The 19,548-nt window shown below is 37.2% G+C and overlaps 1 protein-coding gene across 7 annotated transcripts in view; it reads right to left on the bottom strand.

Moving 5' to 3' along the window:
• LOC115215522 (afadin) overlaps positions 1–16,436 on the bottom strand; it is a 232,217-nt gene extending 215,781 nt beyond the window's left edge. For 6 of the 7 annotated variants that reach the window (XM_036505804.1, XM_036505805.1, XM_036505803.1 and 3 more), the window contains exon 1: positions 15,706–16,436. In XM_036505804.1, coding sequence (XP_036361697.1) covers positions 15,706–15,813 — 108 coding nt within the window. In that variant the 5' untranslated portion in view covers positions 15,814–16,436. The remainder of the gene's footprint in view (positions 1–15,705) is intronic. The other variant, XM_036505801.1, reaches the window with a different exon arrangement.
• Between the last annotated feature and the right edge of the window lie 3,112 nt (positions 16,437–19,548).

The following is a 19,548-nucleotide window of genomic DNA, read 5'->3' as shown; positions in this document are numbered from 1 at the left end:
TATTTACAAATGAACACAAAGAACTCTTAAAATATAACGATTTTTCATTAAGTAATTATTATATGAAATTACTAACTTGAATGAAATAAGTTTGAAAATATTCAAGATTTGAAGGCCATTCCTGTTGAATATTTATCTTTAAATTGGTTTTTATATTATCTCCCGAAATATAATCTTGATCAAATAAGTCTATTCTGTGACCTTTCACCGATGAAGGGAACAGAAAGGTCAGGTCAGAGTTTCTCGCGCCTTTTAACCAGGTCGTGAATGACAGATTCAAGTTATAAGCATTCCACACCCACAAATTTTAAATGGTCAGGCACTGCCATAGAACAAAGAAGCGTGTCTCCCTTCGTTCGTTCTGATGCAAGGCCTTCACGAACAATATTTACAAAATTGCCATATTTTTGACTGGCGTTGATAAGTGAGTGTCAATCAGTTTGTATTGCCTGCTTAGATAGAAGAATAACAAGACAATTACCAACATCTGTGAGTGACATTAAATGTTGGCCTTTCGGCTAAGACACGAAGGTGATAATTTCCTGTTATAAATTTTAATATAACTCAGAAATCTACTGACGTGTTTACCCTACTTAATGTAAGTGTTGCACCTAGTGATATATGAATTTACAAGGTGGGTTCGAAAAGGAAGGGAAGTGCTGAAAAGATACAAAGACAGAATGTGGGCTGTAGAAAGGGAAAACAAAATCAGACAAAAGTTGTCTCACGAGAAATCAAGACGGAAGTTAAAATTCGAGTTAGAACATTAATAAGAGGGAACTAATCGATGATAACCCTCAACATTTCAGCTCAATATGGCTGATAGAAACAAAATCTTTATATATAAAAGTGAAGTTGTGTGTCTGTCTGTCTCCTACGATTTAGATTCCTAACTACTCCCACATTTTGCGGTGCAGTTTAACAAAAACCGGGTATCTTATAGTCGTGATTCATATCGAGCCCTTCTGGGTATTAGCGCGCGTCTACGATGAGTCTACGATTTTAAAAAAAATTTACCATCATTTTTTTCCATTTTAATGCATTTTTTTCGCTAAATACAGCAAAGTATATTTTTCCCTTGCGGCTCTACTAATTCTGTTTATTTATCGTCCTTTGTATTTAAAGAATTTGTGAAAACCTTCATTTGGGAATACCAAAATCTAACAACCTGACACCATTCAATACTCACTTACGCAAAAGAAAAGGGCGCGTAAATGTTAATATAATGTTAATACACACAGTTGAACAGTTCGATAGTGTTTTTATTGAACTCACTGACTGAAAGCTGCTTTAGTTAAACGATCGATGGGAAACTCCGTCATTTTACGTAAATTCAACGAACATACAATATTTTATCAATACATAAACACGTGTCAGTGTGAGTCTATATATTAGAAGATATACAAACTGTGCCCGGTTTTGATTACATACGGGCTGTGGAGAGTCTTTTATTCGAAAAACAATACGAAAATCGAACTCCCTAATTAAAGTGGATAAACTCAGAAAAAATTATATCGGTTATCAGCGTTTAAAATGGAGCTAATTTAAAGATAGCCCACAAGAATCCTGTATGAAACAATGCTTAATCCACCATAGGTGGGGGGGGGGGAAACGATAATCCCATATAAAGATAACTTCAAAACAAGTATAAACCTCATATTTTAGCAACAAAGAATATCAAAATGTCATTTGATTTAATTATTTAATCAAATACAACGCCATTTTGATGGCTTTATACCATTTTAGACAAACCTGTTTTGAACTGCAAAGGTATTAGAGAAATAAGAATTACTTGGATGTCTTACCCTCCACATTAATACACATAGTCGAGGCATTTTTTTTAACTGGACATTTGGCTTTTACTTCAATATGCTTGAATGTAGAGCCAGTATTTTTTATCAGTCAAAAGCACAGAAGACTGATTTACCACCTCATATGTTACTGAACCTCATTTTCAAAGTCTTAAGTTTTACATTGATCACTTTTTCACTTATTGGTAATATCATGTCAGCGCTATATTCTATTTCCATAATTGATAGCGATGTTGAGCTATCATTTGATCCAAGCTTAGCATACCTATATAAGTGTTCCCCCACCCCTTCCGACTGTTTCCCCATAATTTCCAGAAAAATAACGTTTTTAATGAAATTTTCTAAAACATTTTTTTAAAAAATACGTTTCAGATGGTGTAGATAATGGTTATATCGGAATTTAAAGTGAAAAAGTTTGTGGGCGCACGCTCATACATAATATATATATATCTTCAAAATGAAACTTGAAATTGTGATTATGTAATGTGTGTTAGTATGTTATTTATATGTATGTGCACCCAATTTTTTTTTGCCCCACATTTAATTCCGATATAATCGGAATCTATACCATCTGAAATTTCATCAACGGATATCTATTTTTCTGAAAATTATAAGGAAACAAAATCGTGCACACGTGTGCAGATTGCCCCAAGCTTTAGTGGACTATCTTAGAAAGTAATTCGCTCATAATTTTCGAACGAAAATTCTAAACAATATTGTCACAAGTGAAATATTCAGGAAATTAACGACTTGAGTAAATACAAGCTTTTACCCTTCAAAAATTAATGGCTTTTAACTTCTGTAATAAAATGTTTGACCATACAAGAAGAACCTCAGAGACCTGCATGGGATGGATGCAGATGTCTTTAAAATAAAACTGGATCTCTTCTTGTCAGATGTCCCAGATGAACCAACTTCACGGCAGGAGGTGCAGATGAGGGCAGCTGCATCGAACTCTCATGCACCAAATGGCAATTGCTAAAAAGCATTCGTGAAGTAAAATCATGTAGCAACACCAAATGGCGGTGCCCCAGCATGGCCACAGCTCGTGAGCTGAAACTAGATTATAAAAAAATACAGAAAAAATCTTCCTCGAATTATTACTGTTTATATATAGTACAGTGCACTTGGTACTTCGATATATATTTATCTTTTGATTACAGAACGTCATATCCAGTTCAAAGGAACATTATTAGCAATAACACATTATAGAAAGATCATGCGGCATTATCGAGTTAATTAGCCGGAAAAGGATCGTCGAGTAACATTGATTACAAAGTGTTTTCATTAAATACACAGTCCACAATAACTGGTTCTGCATGTTGATTCACTTTCTACACTAGAATAAGCCAAACTGAGATTATATAGGTTGTTTGTGAAATGTGCCTAATTTCAATAACTACAAAGATACTTTTGATATTCGCCGATTTTACGTTTTTCTTATCAAAGATCCACCCTACTTTGGTATCTATGGTCACTTTAAAACTTGATTAGGGTGTTATCGTTCAAGAGTTATCGCCGAAGGTGTGACTGTACGGTTAAGAGGCTTGCTTCCCAATCATATGTTCTCGGGCTCAATCTCACTACGGGGCATCTTTGGCAAAAGCCCCAGGCCGACCAAAGCCTTGCTCTAAATGGATTTGGTGGATAACAATTGGAAGAAGCACAACGGGGCATCTTTGGAAAAAGCCCCAAGCCGACCAAAGCCTTGATCTAAATGGATTTGGTGGATAACAACTGGAAGAAGCCTGTCGTGTATATAAATGTGTGCCCTTGTCTTCGCATCATGCGATGATAGCAAACGAGCATCCCCGTCATACAAACGATGCTTGTAGTCTTCTAAGGGAAACATTAACTTGCTTAGTAACAAGTGAGGGTTGGCGACAGGAAGGGCAAGCGGTTGTGTAGAAAACCAACAAATTCCATCTGATCTACGCATGCATGAAAAAGAGGAAGTTAAATAACGAGTTCATAAATAACAAACACCAAGATAGCCATAAAAAAAAACCCCAAAGAACTGAATCATCTTGGTGCTCGTCGTTTTTACTGTACCATGGTTTCATAGAGATTACTCAGAAATGAATTATTCCAAACGGAGATTTCATGTGCTCCGATCAAAAAAAAAAAAAAATACCCGACACCGCAAAAACCTTTTGGCTATCGCAAATATAAAGATAATATAAATAATACTAGTTGTAAATACTTTCGTTGTTTTCGCTATCAATCGGGTTATTTATCTGAATCAGCGTGTGACAGAATGCCATAACTGTCGATATGTGAAATGCCAACACCATTGGGTACCACTGCCTTTTATGTTATGCATTGTTTTGATTGGAGATCCATGGAGGTGGGGTACGAATAGTTTGTCCTAGTCACAGAGAGGTTTTAATATATAAATTTACAACAGCAAATATTCTAAATATGTACACTGTATATTGTAAATATTCACTATTTATAAATGCAATACGAGCTTTATCTAAACTTGACATTTTAAAATCTTATATAAAAATATCCAGAAAGTCGCAGATGATTAAATCCATATAAATAAATTCGTTCGAAGCTGATGATGCAGACCCATCGCCACTTCTTTTAATTGCTTGAAGGACAGCATACAGTAAAGAAGCCCCTTTTTACTAACACTTTCAACCCATGCCCCTACTTACAATTCAACGCTTCCCTTCCTGAATTTTTAATGTACATTACACGTAATATCGGGGCCAGGGTAATTTAGTTCTAGACACTAGTTTGCGGCGAGTGACAATTTACTATAGTACTACCTTACTCCGGAGTGAATATTTAATACACCACCGCTTGACTTTAGTTATTGATCCAGTCTTTTAGCACATGAATTCGGTCGAACTCAGATTCATATCCTTTGTATTTTATATATATACCACCGTAGCAGCGACCATCTGAAATTTATCGCTATATTTACTATATATATATATATATATATATATAATATATATATATATATATATATATATATTATATATATATATATTCACAAACACACACATATATTGATTTCTCTGTCCACGTGCAAGTTTACACATGTATGTTTATACACGTGGATAGCTTATAGGATTAACAGACAACACTCATAGCTAGAGCCAACAACGTTCAAACATGTAGAATTGCCATATACTGCAAAAGGACACACAGGTCAAGACATTACCTAAAGCTACAAAGGCCGTCTTTATAGCATGTATTGAAATACCCATAAATTTTGACAATGTCTTCCATAAATTATATTTTAATTTATTGCTAATAATCTACATGCATAGGTGGTATACATATGGTTTTGTTTTATTTTTTTACTTGTTCACATTTCGGCGTCTATTATATTTATTGTTGATGTAATTGCCATTATTGTCTTGTTTTGATTATGGTTACCAAGCAATTTATCATAATATTACAGTCGAAATGTTTTTAGAAGTTAATATCTAAATAGGAAAAGCGGCGAGCTGGCAGAATCGTTAGCACGCCGGGCAAAAAATGTTGAGCGGCATTTCGTCCGTTTTTACGTTTTGAGTTTAAGTTTCGCCTACCATCCTTTCGGGTTTGATACCAGTTGAATACTGGTGTCGATGTAATCTACTTGCACCATCCCCGAAATTATTGGCCTTGTGCGAAAATTTGCAACCAGTATTTAAATAAAAAAAAAAACAGACTAAAATTGTACAGATGCACCTATCACTCTCATACCACCCTTTTGTTCCTAGTACCCTTATAACATTTTCCACCACTTACTTTGGAAAGCACCCGAGTAAAGCATCGCTGAATGAAGAACTAAACTACATGTATTGAATACTTTTCCTCACATTTGTAAATAGATTTAGTTATGGGGAAATGTTTTTTATAATAATTACATTGTAATATAATCATATTTGTTATTGGAAACAAACATCTGTTCTATTCTTAAGCCGTGGATAATGTCTTCAGTCGTTGTATCAGGGCATAATGACCCTGCCTGACTCAACTGGCTCAAGCTGACAGTAGCCTCCAATCCAGAGATAAAAATTCCCAGCTACGGAGACAAATAACCTCACTTGCCTTGTGAGTCAAGGTAAGGAGTCTTATTGCACTCCGTCGGTTACGACGACGAGCGGTTCAAGTTGAGCCGATCAACGGAACAGCCCGCTTATGAAATTAACGTGGAAGTGGTTAAGCATGCCGCAGACACGCATGCCCTTAACAGTTTCCGAGGGAGACAAACGTGACACAGAATGTGTAAAGGCTGACCCTTTAAATTACAGGTACAACTCATTCTTGCCAGTTGAGTGGACTGGAACAAAGTAAAATAAGTGTCTTGCTCAAGGACACAATACACCACCAGGAATCGAACTCACAGCCTTATGATCACGAGCCTAATACCCTAACCACTAAGCATGGCCTAGTAGTTAGGGTGTTGTACCCACGATCACGAGATCGTAGTTTCAATTCCTGAACTGAGTGGTGCGTTGTGTTCTTGAGCAAGACACTTCATCTCACGTTGATCTGCGATCACTTCGACACCCAACGTGTGGTACAGCGTACAGCAGCAAACGTAATGTCGATTTGATAGGAGTGAGTTTAATGTTCGGCGCATACATTTTTGGTCACTATAAAGGAATCATTTGTGCAGCTTGTTCAGCAAGATATTGCAGAACCGGTCAGAGATTAACCCTTTTAATAAAGCCCGAGTCGAGTCCTTAAAATGGCCCTGTGTTCGGTTCCATACACTTGCAGAAACCCCTGCAGCCAGACTGATTCCAAACATACAGCTTTGTACTCCTATGACCCACGATAAATAGGCCAAGGGGGTTCTGGTAATTGAGCTACCCAAGATCACAAGCCGAATCTGGAGGTCATTTCAGTGCTACAATGAAAAGCGACAGCAGCAACAATGGAGGCGGTTGATTCTGTTGGGTTGCATCTCAAATACTGACACCCCAGTGGTGTAAAACACCAAATTGTGTCAAGACAGACATATGCACCAAAAAATGTTGAATTCACTTTTGTCTCCTCGGAGTATATTATTTTTATTATAAACAGTTAAGGAATGTCGTTATACATCAAACACGGTCACTGATACAAGTACACTGTATCATTATATACTATCTTTATACAGACGGACGTCTTGTAAAGTTACCCACCCCACACTTCCTCCTCATGCATGGCGACAGATACAGTTTGAGAATCTGTTATGGCTTGTTTCATCATAGGACCTTGATCAAACAGACTTATGATCACGACTCTTCTAGATGTAACAACCCCAGCTTTTTTTTTATATATATATTTTAACCCCTAGATATACTATATTTGAGACAGATTTGGTTACTATTTCAGGCAATTCAAACGATCACATCCAGGCTTTTTCTCTCAGTTCTACAGATTTTTTTTATTTGAATGTCAAAAGTATTTACATAACATAAATGATGGGTCTCGGAGATTCAAAAGTGTGTAAGAGAGCGAGAGAAAGCGAGTGTGTTTATGTATTATTTAAGAAAGAAAGACAAACAAGCTGACAGTTGTATACAAACGGCATTTGTTAATTTTGGGGACGCCATGAACATTAACGCACAGCACTAAAAAGAAAACATAACAGTTGCAGAGCCAAATGCCATATATACACACACAACGATCATGACCTTAACCCTCACTCTACCAGCTAAGTTTTATATTCACCCCAATCTTAACCTTATCTCGGAGTTTTGGGGGTCATTTTTATTATTATTTCAGAGTGCATATGTAAGGAATACCTACACAAACATCCAGTTTATTTATCGGTGTGCGTAACAAGTTGGCCCTCAATGAGCCGAGCTTATGATCAAAAGTGTTAACATGCCAATTGCATTTTTTCTTTTGCGGCTTAGAACGATGAGACATTTTAATTAAACGAAACTAGTCCTCGAACAAGCACATTTATTGTGATGAAGCAATATAATACATAACCAAGGTCTAAAATATGTTCCCGCCCTTTTCAGACGTCCAGTATATCAAACTAGCAGTATCGCCCGGCGTTGCTCGGGTTTGTAAGGGAACTAACTATATAAGCATTTTTAGAGAGTTATAGCCAAAAAATAGCAAAAAAATGATGGTAATTTTTTTTAAATCGTTGACTCATCGTAGACATTTTTAGAGACTTACTTCCCTTATATAATAGCGAAAAAATGCATTAAAATGGAAAAAAATTATGGTAAATTTTTTCTTAAATCGTAGACGCGCGCTAATACCCAGAAGGGCTCGATATGAATCACGACTATAAGATACCCGGTTTTGGTTAAACTGCACCGCAAAATGTGGGAGTAGTTAGGAATCTAAATCGTAGGAGACAGACACAACTTCACTTTTATATATATAAAGATGTGATATGCAACAGATTTAAATATTTTAAACATGGTAATGAATGATTTAATGGAAATTTACAGCAATTTCGTGTAGGTGGAGCAACCATGTAGAGGTTTCTCCTGTTGCAAACACGTAGAGGAAATTGAACCAAAGAACCTCTTTCACTAATGTTGACAAAAGAATGCTGGCTGTCGAAAGCGGTTTGGGTGTCGGGCGTGATATTCTATGTCATGCTCATGGGAAATGAAAATATTACAGTAGTGAAGGAAGTGAGCGAAATGTAATTTTTTTTTTCTTTTCAGAATCGTAAGAAAAATTGTCTCCGTAAAGTATGGGGTACCTAATTCGAAACTCTGCCACTGAGAGTATATTCCAGTTCTCTATCTCTTTTTTTTTTTTTTTTTGTATTTAATGTAGAGAGAGAGCGTCAGCTATCTCTATTTTTGCAGTTTACATTGGTAGAATCTCTAGAACTTCAGACAAAATATAAGTAGCATTTTTAATGATGGCCCTTTTATGTTCAAGGTCAGATTGATTTCCATCCTTCAACGGAAAATAAAATGAAGTACTAGTCAAGTAAGGAAGACGATTCCTACAATTCTTCCTAAGCGAATGGATTTAAACTACAATAAATATTAAAACATCAAATACAGTCCAGATGTAGCAATGTGGTTAAAAAATTCGCTCCTTCCCCTTCTTCCTGTCGAGTGCATCAAAAGCACGACTTGGTTGTTTATGATACTTTCACTATTTAAGGCGGCAGAATCGTTAACACGCCGGGCGAAATGCTTACAGTATTTCGTCTGCCGCTACGTTCTGAATTCAAATTCCGCCGAGGTCGACTTTGCCTTTCATCCTTTCGGGGTCGATTAAATAAGTACCAGTTACGCACTGGAGACGAAGTAATCGACTTAATCCGTGTGTCTGTCCTTGTTTGTCCCTTCTGTGTTTAGCCCGTTGTGGGTAGTAAAGAAATAGATACTTTCACTATTTCTATTCAGCTAAATACTAACAGGTCACTTGAATTTTTGAATAGAAATGTAAACGGTTCACGAATAAAAATTATTTTATAGTTAAACTAGCAGTATCGCCCGGCGTTGCTCAGGTTTGTAAGGGAAATAACTATAAAGCATTTTTAGAGAGTTATAGCCAAAAAATAGCAAAAAAATGGGAAAAAAATGATGGTAAATTTTTTGAGAGTTAAAAAAGGTGGAGTTGCGTCCCCGAGACGGTCTGTGGTTTGGGTTTCTGATTCTCGACCCCATGTCGAATTTATCGATTTTTTTCAGAACCGGGGGAACTTTTCAAAATTTTCGCTGCGTTAGTTTTGAATTATGACATTGGGCTATGTGTGTGTCAAGTTTCATCAGAATCGGTTGAAAGCCGTGGTCAGAGTGAGGGTACGAGAAAACAGACACACAGAAAACGCACAGACAAACTGCCGTTTATATAGAGAGGGATAAACATTTGTAGATGTTTTATCTATTAATTGATAAAGCAGAATAAGCACTGTATTCATTTTAAATTCAGTTCATCACAAGTAATTATCCTAAAAGCTGAACACTTACATTGTGAATTTTCCACGGGTCCCCCAGTAAGAGGTAGTTTTGGGTTACCCAATACGAATTATGTGAGTAAAATCCGTAGAAAACGTGCAGAGGTCCATCAAGTGATTTATATGTATGTTTGTTTTTATACTGATGTAAATAGATGCTTCTAGTTTACGTTTTTACGTAGTTCGATAAAATAAAGAGGTCCGTTATGACCAACCTAAAGATAATCCACAAGGCAATGCTATAACGACCGCAGACCAATGTCCTGAAACCAGTAAATGAATATATCATTCAGTACAACGGAGCAACAAGTTGTTTTTGTCCAGTCATTTATAGGCGATTCTGAAAAGAAAAGTGTGGGTTTGTTGACTAACACAACCCACGCTCTAAAAAATGAATAATAGCTTTAGTGGGTGTGACAAGACTTTCACCTGTTGGAATAGCCCTTTCATGTGTCATCAATCAATCATATTGACTGAACAAGCCTACAATAAAAAGCATTCCAATCATGACTATCCCGTCTTTTGTATATCTAATTAAACTGTTCGATGTGCGCTTCCTCTTTTAAGGTAACAGGGCTCCATTTGAAAACTTGGGTGCTATTTCTAGCAGATCGAGCGACAATATGAACCAAGAGTGCAAACTTTTTCGAGAAACAGGCCGTACAAATAAAATTATTCAAGACAATTTTTCGTTGGCGTGCCTTTTAGAAAGTCCCGCGAACCGCAATTTACTCATGATGGACAGAGAGGTTCCTTTCATCGTTGGCTCTTGGTAACAATCGCCTGCTAAACTCCATCCCTATTTCAAAGTTCTACTCACAAAAAGAATTGGAACTATCACAAGATAACCAACCATTTATTGCTGCCTGGGCCTTAGAAAAATCTTGCTCTTACAAACTCAGTGAAAAACTGATGCAGAACTAAAAAAGTACGAGGTACATATTAAATCGACTGACATCAAAGGAGGATGAAAAGTTAAAATTGATTTCATTAAAATCAAAATATCAAGACGAGTAAAAATAGTGCAAGACTATTTTTTAGTCACACTCTTTACTCTTTCTACGAATCAATCCCTATAATTACGATTTGGTAAGAAAGGATCAGTTGATGTATTTAACCGGATCCAAGAAGAACGAAAAACATTGCTTAACTTGATACGGTTTGAACTCAAAATCTAACGGAAAACCAAGTGAACATCCAAGGCACTTTGGATATGTTGTAAAAATAAATTCTAGCGGAGATAATGTCTCAAAATTTAAGGTATGTGATGTAAACAATATAACAGTAGTATTTGACCGATACTTATTTGAACCAACAAGGAGAAAAAATTTGGTACGGGGCAAGGAATGTTGAGATGGGTTAATCAATTATATCGTCTCCAGAGGTCAAAGGTACTTATTTGATCGAACCCGAAAGGATAAAAGCCAAAGTGGACCTTGGTGAATTTGAACTCTGAACGTAAAGAGGGACGAAATAGCTATGCGTTTTTGTCTGACGCGCAAACAATTCTACCAGCTCGACGCCTTCATCATAATATTAATATAGTTTTCTTAAACAGGGACATGGGCAAATAAACTGAAGTCGATTTTATCAATCTCAGTTACGTAATTAGTATTTATCAATCAGCCTGAGAAGGACCTGGCGAAACCTGAAGATAACTGAGGTAATGTGTGTCAGTCAGACAAAGGACTGTTTAAGAAAAAAGCACAGAGAGTAAACAGGTAAATAAGATGACAGCCAGATTAAGTCTTTTTCGCACTGTCAGACGGTTTAAAGAAAATAGGTTACCTTGCGTGTTTATTATCCTTGTTATAAAAGGACGGTGCAATTAGGAAAATAATAGAGCGACGACATGACTGTCTATGTCACGAGTTTAAATAAGTGATCCTCCATCGGTTTCGACGATGAAGATTCAGTTGTCCAATCAACTGAATTAGCGTGCAATTGACTATTCTTGAAGTACGTAACCATTAACGTAATCCTCAAAATCATCATGATAAACTTTTAAATTACAGGTACAATCTAATGGCCGTTACCTATACTGTGAGCCGTACGAGGAAGCCTCCTTGAATTTTCGCCCCTCCCCAGGCAATACAGCCTATTACAGGCTTATTTACAATGTAGGCCCCGAAAGTGTTGCTCGGAGGCAATTTCTACTCTTCTCCTCTGGAAGCCATCTACTCGCAATACCAGAGGACGCACACTCTCCTACCCTGATGTAATCTCCAGGGATACAGGCATCCAGCAACAGGACCTCCGTAATGCCATGATAGACCGTGAAGTCTGGCGTAGCATAGTAAATTCCATTGTCTCGACCACGGTCGAACAATAATGATGATGGTGCCCGGAGTGGACCAAACCCTCGCCCCTACACTGCCACCTAGCTACACAACTCAACTGGTACAATGCTTCCGACAGACTACCAGTTTGTCCACTCGATATCATCCTAAAAGGTTTTTAATAAAAGACACGATGACACGTTCTCAAGATGTCACGCAGTGGGACCGAACTTGGGACCTAGTATTTGCAACACGAACCTTTTTTTTTTTCACATTTAAGCCTTGCTGGGTCCGTGAATTAAAATGCCACCAAGGTTGACTAAAAGAAAATATTCAAGCATTTTTTGGTGGATATCGATTCCCTCGACAATATATAATGCTTTTGTCTTTCATCCCTCAGGAATTGGTAAGCAAATATACATGCCCTTGTTGATTCCACTGTATGGTGTTGTTCCAGTGTAAAACTCCAGCATTAGCGGTTATCAAATGTCGAAAACTGGGTGTTAGGATTTGTTTGTGTTACATCCCCTGCTATAAGCACAGAGATTTACCAATCTGATAGATATAAATTGCTTTGGGAAGTTTATGTTCAAAATCATCCTGGTCTGGGGATGAGGAAACACGATAGCTTCAAGTAGACACTTGATCCAGTTGTAGAGTGTAGTGTTGTTGTAAATACTGCTTCAACGCCCAACCTCCATCCATCACGCCTTAGAACCACCATCACCACCGCCACCACAAGCCAGCACTTATCTTCAAACCCGCTACAACCACCACCCACCGTAAAACAACTCTTGTTATCTTCAGTTCCTACTGAGGTAGAATTTTGACAGCGTTTCTATAGCCTGGATTATTTGTTGTTTTTCTTTTCTTTTTCTTTTTTTTCATTCAACCTCGTTTCCTCATTCGTCAGAGAGGAATGAGCTTGTCAAAATTCTATCAACAAAATAAATGTTTGACCGAAAAGTCAACCTTGACTGAGTGAGTATATCTATGACCAAAAGCGTCCTAGCTATAACTGCTTTGTTATAAAGACGGCTACAATACCCAACACATCACTCTTTTTCTAAGGCAACAGAATGTGAGTGAAGAAAACTTGGCTGTTATTTCTAGCAGGTCGAACAACCGTATAGAAACTCGGGTCAAACCTGACGTAGGAAAGTCAACAAGTCAGTGCCCCAACACACGTCCAGAGAGACATTCTTGATAATGAGCAGAGAGTTTTTCCAACAATGGAAATATAATTCCATTTTAAGGAGTGGAGATGAGCCAAATAGCCGTGGGCTAATTTAATCGACAGGGTGGGCACGATTTGAAAATTTATGCAATGTTGAGAGGTTTCCAGACAGGCCATATAAATGTAAGTTAATAGAAAAAGCCAAATTGAAGTATTCGTAAACAAAGGTTTGTTTGTTTTTTTTTTACCTGCATAAAATTGGAAACGTGTTTAGAGCATAATGACCAGGAAGTTATATAATTCGATTTGAATGACTCAAGTTCTGCCTGACGAAGTAATTCTATAACAAATTTGCCGTTTTAGTCCAGGGCTGCCCAACTCATCAGTAAATGTTATTAAAATTCTTTAAAATACCCTATAGTACAAACGTGTGTGTGTGTGTGTGTGTGTGTGTGTATATATATATGAGACAGATTGTCGAGTACAGAACATGTTTACGCATCATACCTCTAGGACTGCACGAAATATACATTAAGCTATGTTTACGCATCATACCTCTAGGACTGCACGAAATATACATTAAGCTTAAGTTCAATTTAAGGATAGGTACAAACTAAGTGGATCAATTTATTACGTTTGAAGAAAGGAATTCATTACAAATATCATTAAAAGTGGGGGTTGTTGCGGCTTGTCACGGACTGATTGCTTGTCCTATGGTTTCACAAACAGAATTTCGAAGCTGGTTGGACGAGAGAACAAAAGCACGCCGTCCTTTTAATGATGGGCCAGGTAAATTAAATCAGTGCGTTGTTAAAGAAACGAAGGGAGGGGAGAGAGAGAGAGAGAGACGTAGCGATGTCAACCTGACAGGAGGCGGAGCTAATCAATATGATCCCAACAGTAAAATAAGTTTTAACGACAAACCTGACCTAATTCTTTTTTGTCTAACACATACATAATATGTTTATATATATATATATACAATTATATGCAGAACATATAAAAAATACGTATCTGTAGTTTTGAACGACAACAAATTTTATAACAATAATTGTTGCACACCTGAAAACGTTTTTTTTTTTTTTACCTGTTTGCTTAATGGATTTAGCGAAGAGTGGGGTGATGGGATATTTGTAACCAACTGAAAACATTCAAAACTATGTCAGCGAACGAATTTAATCAGTCAAATGACACAGGGAACCTAATTACTTATCCCCCGTGTATTATTGATTAATGAAACTATTTAAAAAGCACTTATGTCAACATTAGCAATTAAAAAATGCTTGTACAGTAGATTCCTTGATACATATTTGTTCGTAAATATATTGTAAATTTTACTCCTTGACTGTAGAGGTGTGTATGTGTGTGCAATTTTTTTTAATTATAATGCAAAATATAAACGTAACTATTTTTCTTTCCTTAAATTTGCTATCAGCGGATTAAATGTCTTTCCTAAATGAGGGAAGCAACTGTGTGTCAGCGTGCGGGGGTTAAATAAATATCTCCAAGCGAAGGAGTGGTGGACAGGTGTAATGTACAGGTGAAATTAAAGTAAATAGACGTCGAGTCTGAAACATTGTGGGAAGTCACACTGTTTACAAAAATGTTTTTATTTTTATTTTGGAATTTGAACCAGAATATAAGATTACCATCAACAGTAACTAATAACCAGTATCCCAACAGGTAAAACACTCAGGTGTATTAAATTATTCGGCCAGGTAAAACTAAATGAAAAACAAAAAAGGGGGGCGATAGGGTGGAGGGGATTGTCTGGAACAAAAAGGTATTCAGTTAATATTTGTATGTTGGTCCGTTATTTCAAAAATAGGCTAGGACAGTAATCGGAAAGTCTAATGTCAAGTGTGATGTAGGTGTGGCTGTATTGCTACCTGAAAAGTTGCGGGACAGGTAAGCAATTAACGATACATACAGGCAGCCATCTTGAAAAGTTGATAAGACTTTATTTATATATTTATTATATATATACTGTCCTTACCTGAGACAGGAAGAGGAGGAGGACAGACGAATGAGTAATTAAATTAAACCCTTTTCCTTCTTTTATCAAGTTTATTAATTTAATTAATAGAACAAATGTCTTTTTTTTTTAATTAACCCAAGCCAAATATTTTGTTTGAGATTAAAGCTTAATTCCCCAGGTGTGTTTAGCGAGGTGGGGTATAGGGTAGATTGTAATTTCAAACTTCAAAGCTAGACCCAGCCAGAAGGCTTTAAAATGTTATTTTAATTTTTCTCTCAAATTTACTGGTTGTTTTTCTTGCATTAAAAACGAGTTGGTAAACGAAGAAAAACAAAGATATAGCTATATATTTAAGACATTTGGTGTAGGACGAAAATGAGGGTTACGTATCGATATTTTTAAAGGCAAATTTTATCAAAAGTTAGAAAACTCTCTTCCTTCTTCAAAGACAAGTGATAGGGGGGGGACAAAAACAACAAAATAATGAAGAATATGGCATGGTTATTTTTCACGAGTAAAGGGGGCTGAAATGAAGATATAAAGCTTGAATAAATAGATAAGAGGACACTTACCTCGTTGGGTTGAGCAATCTCAAAAATGTCATAATGGTCATCATTCCATTGAGTTATCAATTGAACTAAACGACGGAATTCGTCGTCATCGGGACGATATTTCGTCATGACGGGATGGCATTCCTAAAACATCGCCTTCCGAATATGGGCCAAAGAAGGGTACAGAGAAAATGAGAGGGTGAGAGATAAATACAGAGACACTAGTTAGAATGAGATTAAACTTTCTAAATAACACGAGTAAAAAATAATTCCAAACAGCCAGAAATATGTGAATGAGTGTGTATATGATAATATATCAAATGTATTTCGCTCAAACAAACATTAAGTAATTCTGGGGTTCATCCAAAGTAGTTGCAGAAAAACGGATATCCGAAATGTAAACTAAAAACTTGTTGCATGCTCTTTAAGAACTGAAAAAGTTAGTGATGAAAAGGACTTACGGGTAGAAGTAAGGGGTGAAACTATTCACCTAACCCCTCTGTAACCCACCCGTTTTATCTATACTTGTTTTAAGTCGCCTCTCTCTCCCTCACTAAGGAATCTCTTTCGCTGTCACCCACTGTCCTCTTCTACCCTGTCTTAGTGTTTTCTTCTCAAGACACCGACACTTGACAATGTTTTGAAAGTATAGTAAAACAGTGGAGCTGTATAATAAATATGTGTGCGCATGAGAGTATGTGTATGCCTCCTTCGTCAGTCACCATTCCAGCAGTAGGGAAGGAGAGAGAGAGAAGGAAAGAGAAACAAAGAGAACCAAACAGGTGAGGGGGCAACTGTAGGAGTAGAGGAATGAGTTAAGGAAGAAAGAAGCAACAGCAATGAGTGAGGGGGTGGTAATGATTGTGAAGATTAATGTTATCTCTCACTTCCTCATCCTCCGCCTCTTTTCAGAGAGGGTAAGAAAAAGAGAGAGAGAAAGAGCACCGGTTGAGTACCCCTCTTTTTCTTAATCTTTCAATCGTTCACTCTAATATAGCCTGCTTCTCTCTCTCTCTCTCTCTCTCTCTCTATATATATATATATATATATGTGTGTGTATGTATTTGTCGTTTTTCTCACTCGATTTCCTTGTTTCCAAGCTACCCATTAAGTCGGGTAGTAAAAATACCCTTAACAGAATTCAGATATATCCACTAACAACAATTTTACTAATAAAAATATATAACTTATATAAGTTTGTTTATTCATTGATATACATACATACTTAGCTTTGCCTTCGAAAGCTGTTTGTATCGTTCTTGTTGGTTACTGTCGCCTTTGCCAACCAAATACTAATTAAAGGCGCAGATAGTAGTATTAACACTTGGTGGGAAATTTTATTAAAACTTAGAAGCACCACTAATGCTGATGATGGTGATTGTTGTGGTGATGCTGTAGTAAAGAAGAAGGATGGCACTAAAGAGACGGCGATGTACTGTTGTTTATAGCCCCAGGTCAAACCTAACCGAGCAGACTTTTAATCAAAAGCATTCCAGTCGCGACCATCCTGTATTTTTCTTATGTGCAAAAAGAACCGAGGACCACATTATTCGTCCAACATATCCTTTCCTAAAACGCTTGGGTGTTTATTTTAAGAGAGAGAGTTTGGCTGCTGTTTCTGGCGAATGGGAGCAACCACGTAGAAGGAACGTTTGATGTCGTGCAGACGGTGGTAATCGCAGTAGTAGTAATAGTGATGGTGGTGGTGGAGGTAGTAGTGATTATAGTGAGTGGTAACGGTGATATAGATTGAGTGATGGTGAAAGAAGGGGGGGATAGAGGCAGAAGAAGTAGAGTGAGGGTAGCAGCAGTCGTGGAAAAGAAGTTTAAAGACAGAAGTGTTGTGGGGGAGGGAAGTATCAGTCAATATCTAAGCCTTCCTTTCTCCCACCCCTTGTCTTATTACTATTTCTATGACTAAAACTACTAGTAATACGACAGTTAATACTACTGCTATTACTATTACTTAAGACACCCAAAGATACACAGATATATACATATATACATACACATACTAAATCTTCATTTACTGTCCCCCCCTCTACTTCCACCCGACAATTTACTAGTAGTACAAGCGCTACTATAAACACACACACACACATATAAATATATATATATATATACTCAGTCACATATACGTAAACACAATACATAGACTCTAACCACTACACTGTCCCACTCCGTCCTTCTCTCATGCCTGACACCCCCTTAACTTCTTTCTTCACTTTTATCTGGATTGTCTTAAAGAAGAGCAGTCACCTCGCGCATGCGTTCTCATACCTTTTTCTCCGCCACCTCTTTCTATACCGTCGCTCTCTCTATCTTATATATCTATCACTCTTATGTTTTCTCTCCCCTGCTTTATCTATATTGTGTATATCTCTCTCTTTTTTCTCCCTTCCACATATGTTTTCTCTATTCTCTCCTCTCTGTATTATGTCCCATTCTCCCCCTCTTTTACCTTTCTTTCTCTCTCTGATGTCTTCTACTTTTACCCTCCCTCTCTCTCCCTCTTTCCTTTACAATTCTCCTCAATTCTCTAATTATAACCTTCCAGACTTGCTCTTCTTTCCCCTCTCTATATTATGTCTACTTTCTGTATTATACCTTATTTCTTGTCTCTTCTGCGTTATTTCTTACCTTTTCTCCTCCCCACTCTCTCTTTAATTATAACTTTCAACCCTTCCATTCTAGCCTCTATTTTCTTTTTCACACGCTTATCTCTCAGTTAAACCTACTCTCTTTTGCTATATTTTCTCTTTTTCCCATCATTTTTTCTTCTCTCCATTCTACGTTCTATTATATTCTTCTCTTTCACATACCCTAACCATCTTTTTTTTTTGCGCTCAATCTTCTCATGCATACACACTAACTCTTAACTTTTCCACTCTATATTCTCTCTCTTTCTTTTTTTATCTCTCACACATCTTTCTCTGTGCTACCAACTCATTTGTATCTCAGTCGAGCCTCTCTTTCTCAATTCACCGCTTGTTGATCTATCATCTCTATTTGTGAATCTTATCACAAATTTACAACCCAATCTTTGATGTACAAAGTGAAGATGGACACGTGAAGTTCAAATTATTTGAAGAAACCATGTTTTACTTTGTAAATACGTTGTCCTTTTACTCACACCACTTGGTAGTACTGAATGTGTTTCTCCCTGTTTTCAGTACTCCTTCAGCGGTAACACCACCAGTTGGGAACAGCGGATAGTTATGTTCTCACATTCTTGGAAGCCTGAAGTTGCGCCTCTTCGAAGTGGTCTTCAACTGACCTTTGAACTGTTTGGTCCTCTCAGTCAGGTGTTGACTATTGTGTTGCTGGTCATAAATGATCCTACGCGTAAGATGCGGGTCAGACTACATTTCCCAACCACCTCAGCTGATACCTGTATTGTATGGATTCAATGCTACTGGTGTTGGTTGAACAGGGGATTTCTGCATGCATAGCCTTATCATGCCAGTCAGTGCCAGGAGTACTACGGGTCTTGGAGGCTAATGTTAATCTATTTATGTTGGTCTTATCTATTTATTATGAGGACTTCCGTGCATTGTTTTACCCGGAAGCCTATATTTCTGTTAAAACGCCCAGGCGTTAAAACAGTAAAAGGGAACTGTTAGAGATAATGGATGTTAAAGGCTTCCAGAATCTAAATGTGTCAGTTGTATATAGTCCGTGTCTTCTACTCCACACATACTGCTCAGTAACCGGGACATTGGCACAGAGGTTGAGATGGTTGTTTCGAAAAACTTCCCCAGATTCTAACGAACCAGACTTTTGTCTGAGGAAGTTTAGAATCACCCATCCAGTGCAGATTTCTTTGGAAATTATGCCTGAGTATCTATATTGGGTGAGTGTTGC

Source organism: Octopus sinensis, linkage group LG9 (genome assembly GCF_006345805.1).
Source record: "Octopus sinensis linkage group LG9, ASM634580v1, whole genome shotgun sequence".
Classification (NCBI taxonomy): domain Eukaryota; kingdom Metazoa; phylum Mollusca; class Cephalopoda; order Octopoda; family Octopodidae; genus Octopus; species Octopus sinensis.
Note: the sequence above shows the minus strand (reverse complement) of the source record. Positions and strands in the feature narration are given on the sequence as shown.